The following is a 9,098-nucleotide window of genomic DNA, read 5'->3' on the forward strand; positions in this document are numbered from 1 at the left end:
CCATGCTGAGTTGTTTATGTACTACTGAGTATTTTTCCTAATAGAATATCTGCAGTCCTACATATTTTATTTAATAAACACCCCAGAATAAATTCAGAGACTTGTTATTGTTTTCTAAATATTAGAAAAATTAAATACATTAAATATGTGTTCTCTAATGATATAAAACGTTAAATATTAAAATATACTGTTTCCCCTGACATTGGAAGTGACTGTGAGAGGTGATTGAACGTGGATTCCTGTTAAATTCTTTCTTCTGTGAAATGGTTATTTTTTTAAACTTTTCTTAGCTTAAGTCAAGTTTGGTAATTTACATTATCTACCAATAATGCCTATTTAAAAAGAAATTTCCAATTAGAATAAAGTTTTACTATAAACTCTTTTCCCCATAAAATACATCATGCTGGATTATTTACAAAACCCACTTTTTCTTTCTTTCTTTTTTAAAGAACAATGAGAGACATAAGGAGGGAGAGAATTGAGCAATGAAAAAAAATAGAGACAAGAATATAGTGAGTTTAGGAAGACTCGTTCTATTTCTCCCTAGAACAGTCATTCTAGTCATAGAACAACATTCATTACTCTAAAAACCAGTATCAATTACTTAGAAATTTTCAGGATTCCTCTTCCTCTGCGCCTTACTCTCAATTGTTTATCTATTATTTGTTCTGCCGAAATTACAAAAATATAAGTAAGGGATCTGAAAACAATTTTTCAAAAAATTTTGGATTTGTGCTATAAAACCCCAAAGTGGGGAGGAACGATGGAACACTTCCATGTGGCAGGTGACTAGACTAGGATAAAGGAGGAGGAAAGCTTGCCGGGAGTATCAATGGGAAGGATTCCTGGGTATTCTTAGATTGTGTTCATGGCCCTCAAATTCCAAACTCATAAACACCCAGAAAGAGAAAGAGCAATAAGAAATTGCATGCTGATTATTTTATTGGTATATTGAAGTGATAGTTATGATTACATTATTCCAATGTCACGGCTTCTTGAAAGACTGTTATCTTCTTATTCACTCTCTGAAACACACAAACAAACAAGGAATTTTATAAACAAGACATAAATAACATGGCAGGAAGTGTCTAATCCCTTGCCAGAATTGTGGAAGTGAGGTAGGTGAGAGCATGCCTCCTCACCCTGTCTCTTTTCTGCCAACCTTCTTTCCTTCCTAATTTCTTTTTGTTCACTCTTTCTGCGCACCAAACACACAATGTGCTGTAAGGTGTTGTTTACAAGATAGGGAGATAAATTGATTCTTAGGTTGCTTATGTTTTGGTTGTTGTTGAAAATGTTCAATGTTATATTTAGCAACATGCTCCCTGCAAGATAGCCTATCCCAGTGAAAAACTAACACCAGCCTAAATGTCAATTGACACGGGCTGTTGAAGAAATTATGGTATATCCACACAACAAAATAGTATATTGTTATAGAAAATAACTAAAACCACTGAAAAGATCTCTATGTCTCCATGAACTTATGACAAGTTTTCTAAGACATACATTATTAAAAATCAACAACATACAAATATGCATATAAAGTAAGATCATTTGTGGGATAAATTATATATACCGTATGTACATAATTATTTTCAAAGACAGTGTCCAAAGGAATTAGTGGTGGTGGCTTTTGAAGATGGATGTTGGTAGACAGAATGTGATATGCCTTTGAGACTTAATTTCTTATCTTTCTGTTAGGGTAGGTGTGTTTTTTTAAACTTGAGCTTGAATTAAGTAAAAACTATTTTAAATACTATACAATACACAGTGGTAGCAAGTGAACTATCATTGAGTTGAGATCTTGAACCTGAGAGGTGTGGGGTGAGGCAGGACTGAGCAGAGTGCTCAGGTGGAAACCTGAGATGGTGAGTCAGTGACTCTGAGCACAGAACACACAGCACCAGAGGGACAACATGGCTTTACTGCTACATGACTACCCAATTTAGGACAGGTAACCCTTAAGAAAAAGATTGAGTGGTAGTGTTTCTCAGCATCAGAATTACCTTAAAGAACTCATTAAAAATGCAGAGACTTTCAACCCTATCCCACAATGTCTGAATAGATATGTTTATAAATGGGTCCAGGACTAGGACTATGAAATCTCAACATGCTTACAGTCAATTGATTGACACAATAAAGTTTGAGAAGCATATCAGCGAGGTACTTTGATAGAGAATAAAGGTGAATCATACCTGTCCCTGAATTGTAGATTACTGGGGTCCTTGGCCTTGGGGAGGTCCTTGTTGTCGGCCACCTTGGGGAGGTCCTTGTTGTCGGCCACCTTGGGAAAGTAATTGTTGTTGGCCCCCTTGGGGAGGTCCTTGTTGTTGGCCGCCTTGGGGAGGTCCTTGTTGTTGTTGGCCCCCTTGGAAAAGTAATTGTTGTGGGCCCCCTTGGGGAGGTCCTTGTTGTTGGCCACCTTGGGGAGGTCCTTGTTGTTGTCGGCCCCCTTGGAAAAGTAATTGTTGTGAGCCCCCTTGGGGAGGTCCTTGTTGTTGGCCCCCTTGGGGAGGTCCTTGTTGTTGTCGGCCCCCTTGGAAAAGTAATTGTTGTGGGCCCCCTTGGGGAGGTCCTTGTTGTCGTCCACCTTGGGGTGGACCCTGTTCATTGCCTCCTTGTCCGGGTGGTCCTTCAGGTTTGCCAGGACCATCTTGTTGCTCTTGGCCTTCCCCTTGGTTTCCATCCTCAGCAGGTTGTTCCTGGGGTTCCTGTTGTGGGCTCTCAGCATTTCCTCCATCTGCATGGGTAGGGCACAAAAGTAGACAAGCTCAGTGCTGGAAGGCACTTCTCCCTCTTTATCTCTCTCACCTCATCACACAGAGCTTTTCTCTCAACTGCCACCCTCCCTCCTGCCCACTACTTCCTTATGCAGGTCCCCTCTTCATTCCTACCCTGGTGATAAGGAAAGTCTAACTTCATGGACCTGGGACAAGCATGTGTCCTTCAAATTGGTAAGACAGGAGGTCTTGTACATCTCAGAATCTCCAGAAAGTGTGTCCAAGGATAGAAGAAAAGTAAAAAGAGTACAAATATCAGTTCTGTCAGCAGTTACATCTTGACCACTATGATAATTTGCTGTGACCCCAAATCTGTGCTCTGAGCCCTGTATGGAAACCAGTGCTGGCTCCTCAGGCTCTAAGCCCTGAGTAGAGAAATACTAATAGAAAGAGGAAGACAAAGTGAAGGCCCCACACGGGATTCACCAGGTGAATGTGCCACATTTTCACCCACTGCAGGGACAAAGGTGAGTAAGAAACAGAGAAAAAAGACCCAGACAGCATTTCTTTGCACGGCTCCTGAAGCCACAGAACTGTGGAAGGAACACAGGGGAGGAAGGAAGAGGCTGAGGCTCTCAGGAGGCTGGAAGAATCAGAGTGAGGACATTTCCCCTTCATCTGCTCTCTCTCAGCAGTCAGCCCTGGCCTGGGGCATCAGGCAACCAACACCTGCTCTCATCTCAGCCAGGGGATCTGTCACTCAGGGTGGTGGCCCTGGTGAGATGACCCTGGAGAGCTGGAAAATCTCAAGGGAAACTAGGAATGAAAAGTCGATTCAGGATTATTGGAATTTACCTGATGCTACGACAGGAGATTCTTCAGACTGGACATCTAGGAAAACAAGCACAGGATGCAATTAGAGTCACATCACAAATCTATCAGGGCTCTCAAGTGTTATGCAAGGAAAGGGGACTTCTGTCCACACTGCATGCATCCCCTAAGTTAAATCCCCTCCCCTGTCTGTGATGCTGCTGGAATGGGAGAAAGTCATGAGCAGGAGGCAGGGTTGTCACTGTGCAGAGTGTCAACTGCCAACTCAAAACAGAAAAGCCCCTTTTGTCCTCCATAGGATTTCTCAAAAATTAATGCTAGTTTAGGGTAAGAGCTCTGGGTATTTCAGTGTTGTATATTATTGCCCTGATATCCTCATTCTTATCTAAATATTTTAATTATATTAACATGCTTCCTAAAGAGGAGCAATGAAGAGTAAAGGCTAAGATACACAAACACCTCACAATATATTGAAATATTAATGTTAAATGTAAGTGGGAGAAAACTGACAATGTTAGGCCCTAATATTAGTGTATCTCTATGTAGTGAGAGACAAATATATTATCTGAATTTCTATCTCTGAAGTAGCTTAGATGTTTGTTAAATGCTTCATCGATCCTGCCCCCAGTGTACAGCAAGGCCACTGTCCCCACTGTCGACTTTGATCACTAAGGTAACTTCACAATGGAGTTTCCTGGATCAGTCTTTCCATCCTCCACTCCACCTTTCACAGCACAATGACAGAGATCTTTCTAGAAATGCAAACCTTACCTTGTCATCCCTCTGATAAAATTCTTTTCAAATTCCAATCTGTTTTAAATACAGTATGAGGCCTTGGAGTGGAATAAAGACATAACTGGTCTTTTCCTTGCGATGAGAACATTGCAGCCCAATCTTTCTTCCCATCCCCCTGCCCTGTCACCTTCCTCCCCTCTACAGTGTGGTCTCCTAAGCCCCAGGCACAGAGACAGCACCTTCTCTCCCCTCTGTTTACCTTCACTCCCGCTCTGGGCTGAGGTCAGGGCCAGGAAGGCCACTGAAAGCAGGATCAGCAGCATCTTGGAGGACGCTCAGGGTTTGCTCTCCACACTCTGTGCTGGGAGAAAGGGGCAGCTCCCTTTATGAAGATGACCAGAACAATGGCACCTTTGAGCTCCCTCCTGGGAGGACCTCACCACCTGACGGAATAGGTCTTGGTTTGTTCACACCAGGTCAACTGCATCCCTTATTACTTTCTGGGACTTTAGCCATGAAGGACGGGTCACTAGGATGTTCTTAGTGTGTTAATTTTAAAAGGTACAAATTGTGACTTTGGTAAACTGTATGCAAACACTCAGCACAGATATTTGAATTGAATTGTTTGATCATCAGTGTGTTTGATGAAACTGTTTCTCTGTCTTCCCCATAGTGTTCCTGTGAGGGTGTGTGCACGCAGGTGAGTATATGTGTTTCCAAAGTGAGCTAACAGCCAAAAGTGAAGATGGTCAAAATCTCTGGCAATTGTTATGGACCAAACTCCATCACTCATGTTGTGTATATATGCAGGCATATGATATTCTGCTAAATTTTGGATGATATAGAGATCATTTCTGTGAGCCTTTGAGATGTGTGAGCACAATGCACACTTGGGCACATGGTTGACAGAAGGTTGACCCTCAGCCTGCTCAGGCCCACAAAGATTCTCAAGGATTCTCAGCATCTGGCTCCAATCAGAAAGGCCCTGGTGTTGAAGAACACAGGTGACCTTACCCATCCTATTCTTATTAATACTGGTGAGGGGGTTATTAGAGGAAAAGCAGTCACAGAAACCACCATGGGATTTCTATAGCAGCACAAAATGAACACGTAGTTCCTTGAATGAACCATGCTATTTCATATTTTAAGATTTCTTCCATTTGCTAGAATGCTGTTTATTTTTTCTTTTGGCCCCTATTTTTCCTAGGAAATATTTTTAAATCCCCCCACTGATAATTAAATGGCCACATTTATACACTTAAATATGATAGTGTGATACCCCCAACAAAGCCTCAAATACATTGCCTTGGTCTTGTATTATTGAAACAATTTCTTTGTTATGTGTTTGTTGGATTGTTTGTTCTTCAACACAGAGTATTTTTTCTGCAATATTATGACACTCATTCCTCCCCACTCTTCTTCTGAAAATTATTTGTTGACCTTTTTTGCTCTCAATCTATCCTCCCTGTGTTTAGTTTTCATCTTATATCTGGCTTCTTGTTTCATACATTTTCACAGAATTTCTTTATTTAGTCTTTTAAATAAAGGTCCTGTCACTACCTTTGTTTCACCTCTGGTTTTTAAAGTTTCATCTCAAGATTCTGTGTTTCCACAATGTTTCTTTAGAGTTCCTGCATGAGTTATTCTTTTCGACCACTGATTCTTCTGTTTTATCAGGAAGTTCCCTCATCATGCTTTTATGATTTTCATGGAAAATCTAGGCTTTCAGTGTCACTGGCTGTCCCTTATCGTTTCAGACCTTGTGTAGGTCAAGTGTTACTGGTCAGTTGGGGCCATGCTGGTGTAAGGTGAGGACGCCCTGGTTAGAGGTTCAGCAGGCAGGGCCATGTGACTGGAGATCAAGACAGGACCCTTGACAAGTATGAATGAGGGACTCTGTGCTAGGAATATGAATGTCTCCTCTGGTGCTTCCCAAGGATTGTAGGCAGCACGAAGGAATTTCAACAAGTCTGTGGAAAAGCAGAATTAAAGATAAAAGCAAACATGTAAACTTTATTTCTCAACATAAACGTCATCAAGTTCAAGACACTTGAACTAAAAGCTATTTAGTTCACCCTTAAAAATGAAGTATCCTGAGAATTAATCATGTTAATGCAGTCCTGTTTACATTGTTAACTGAAGAAAAGTGGATTCCCTTTAATGATTTGTTAAGATTAGGAAAGAAAAATAAATCCTAAGGAGCCAAATTATTATTGTAAGGTGGATGCTTAATGATTTCTCTTTGAAACAATCACAAAATTGCCCTTGTTTGATGAGAGGCATGAGCAAGACCATTGTCACTATGGGAAAGAACTCTTTGCTCAAACTTCCATGGGCATTTTTCACCTAAAGCCTTGGATAACTCTCTCAAAACATTCTCAGAATAAATAAGCAGACACTATCATTATTTGGCCCTCCAGAAAGCCAACAATTAAAATGCTCAGAGCATCCAGAAAACTATTGCCATGACCTTTGCTTTGACCAGTCTGCCTTTGTTTAGAGTGGACCACATCTTCCGCTCGGTAGCCGTTGCTGCCATTGTGCTTTGTCTCCAGGACGACACTGATAATGTCACTGTTATTCTCCTGTTACGGTTCTTGGAAGAAAATCTTCACAATCTGGATCCCATTCGTTTAAAATTTTCATGGCAAGATCTGCTCTTGTCTGCAGCTGTACCAAGTGCAACAGTTTTCATACCCATTGAGTGGACAGTTTACTCAATTTTAATGTTTCGGGTAGAATTGTGCAAGACGAACTGATGGAGATGGCTGTGGTGTTGGCTATTGTTTCCACTGTTAATCTTCGGTCCTCTTTAATGGGTGCAAAAACAAAGTTAATTTTTTCATTGTAAGTGAATGTGGACAGTCTGCTGCTGCAGCCTTCATTTCCTCCATCATCTCTCCCCTTCTTAAGATGAGTTATCCATTTCCAAACTGCTGATAACTTTGGGCATAGGTTCCATCCACATTGTGTTAAGTATCACTGATTTTACCATTTTTCACCCAGGCTTCACCATAAATTTGATGTTTGTTTGTGCTTCAATTTCAGTAGAATGCATGTGGTTCTGATAGAGCTCTTTGCTGTGTCATCCTTCTTAGTGCCTGAAGCTGTATCCTGTGCATATAGAACAAGTTACTGCTTGTTTATTTTGGTGCAAATTTTTTTTTAATTAATGCATAGGGTTTTTTTTAATATGCATTTTACATGAACACTTTGAAGACCCCCCCCCCCCCCCGCTCCCATTCCAGGAAGGCTTCTGAATATAAAGGAGTTGTCTACAAATAGGTGCCACTGCCCAATGATCAGGCAGATTGATGTTTCCCCCCTGTTATATAATGATTTTTTCTGAGTGGGAAATATATTAACACCGGACAATTCTTCTCTGGCTATGTAGGAAGGAAAACAGTTGTACCTAGAATTAATGTGCTTTATAGAAGTTGCTTGGGTTTAGCAGGTGCCCTGAAGTTTTTGTCCTGTGATTTCTCCAGATGCTACTTCATAGAGAAACTGGAGAGACGCAGTCCTGTTTAGGTGGTTGACGGTAGCCCTTGAGACACAAAAGGAAGGTCAGAGAGAAGGAGCAGAGGGAGTGCCAGGGAGACGCACGTCATTCTGTTGATGGCTGCAGAAGTGGTATTTCTTTTGGAAGGCAGGCTTCTCATTGGCATGATAAGTACAGGAAGAGAGCAGGTGATGCTTCAAATGGCTCAGGCTATTTCCATGACCCTCTCCAACGTCCACAATGAGTGCAAGAGAATAAGAGTATCAGGAAAGAATAAATATCACATACGAACTCCTTAGACCCACAACCAAAACAGAGGGTGTGGAAGAGCTGAAAGAGACACTGTCAGTGAGGTAGGTGGGGTGAGAGTGAGGAGCAGACTGCAGCAGGAGCTGAGGCTCCTTTAGGTGAATCAGAGCTGTCAAGCCATCCACTGCCTGCTACTGTGGATTTTAAACTTAATGTGTCCCAATAGATACTTTGCAAAAGAAGAAAGACAAATGGCCAAGAAACACATCAAAAAATGCTCAGCATCACTAATCATCAGGGAAATGCATATTAAAGCCATAAAGAGATACCACCTTACCCGTATCCGAATGGCCACTATTAAGATATCAAAAAACAGTAGATGTTGGCATGGATGCAGTATAAAAAGAATGTTTATATACTGGTTTATGGGACTTTAAATTAGTACAACATTTACAGGAAACAATATTGAGATTCCTCAAAGAACTAAAAGTAGACCCAATGTTCGACCCAGCAATCCCACTATTGGGTATCTACTCATAAGGCAAGAAATCGTTATGACAAAAAGACACTTCCACTGAAATGTTTATTGCAGCACAATTCATTATTGCAAAGATATGGAATAAACCCAAGTGCCTCTCAATTATTGAGTGGATAAAGAAAATATAGTATGTGTATCTGTGTAAATACATATACACACACATGCCCTGGAGTACTATTCAGCTATCAGAAGTAATGAAATCATGCCTTTTTCAGCAACTTGTATGGAATTGTGTAACATTATCCTAAGAAAAGTATCCCAGTAATGGAAAACAAACCACGTTTTCACTAATAAGTGGGAGCTAAACGATGGGTACACACCATCATATAGTGGTGTAAAGGGCATTGGCAACTAAGAAGGAGGAAGGTAGGGAGGGTGAGGGATAAAACCATAACTGTTGGGTACAGTGTAGACTACTCTGGTGATAGGCACACTAAAAGCCCTGAATTCAGCATTATTTAATTCACCCACATAACAAAAACACTTGTACCCCTTTAATGGTTTGAAATTTAAGAAATAGACT

General features: G+C 40.9%; 1 protein-coding gene across 1 annotated transcript; it reads right to left on the reverse strand.

The window, feature by feature from the left end:
- Window positions 1-943: 943 nt before the first annotated feature.
- LOC123640698 (basic salivary proline-rich protein 2-like) lies at window positions 944-4,634 on the reverse strand. The gene is made up of 4 exons (XM_045555264.1): window positions 4,546-4,634; window positions 3,576-3,611; window positions 2,196-2,740; window positions 944-1,025 (listed from the first exon to the last, which is right to left on the reverse strand). Exons 1-3 carry the CDS (start codon window positions 4,607-4,609, stop codon window positions 2,214-2,216), a joined length of 627 nt encoding a protein of 208 aa, XP_045411220.1. The 5' UTR covers window positions 4,610-4,634; the 3' UTR covers window positions 944-1,025; window positions 2,196-2,213.
- Window positions 4,635-9,098: the final 4,464 nt, after the last annotated feature.

The sequence above is a fragment of the Lemur catta genome, chromosome 6, assembly GCF_020740605.2.
Source record: "Lemur catta isolate mLemCat1 chromosome 6, mLemCat1.pri, whole genome shotgun sequence".
Taxonomy (NCBI): domain Eukaryota; kingdom Metazoa; phylum Chordata; class Mammalia; order Primates; family Lemuridae; genus Lemur; species Lemur catta.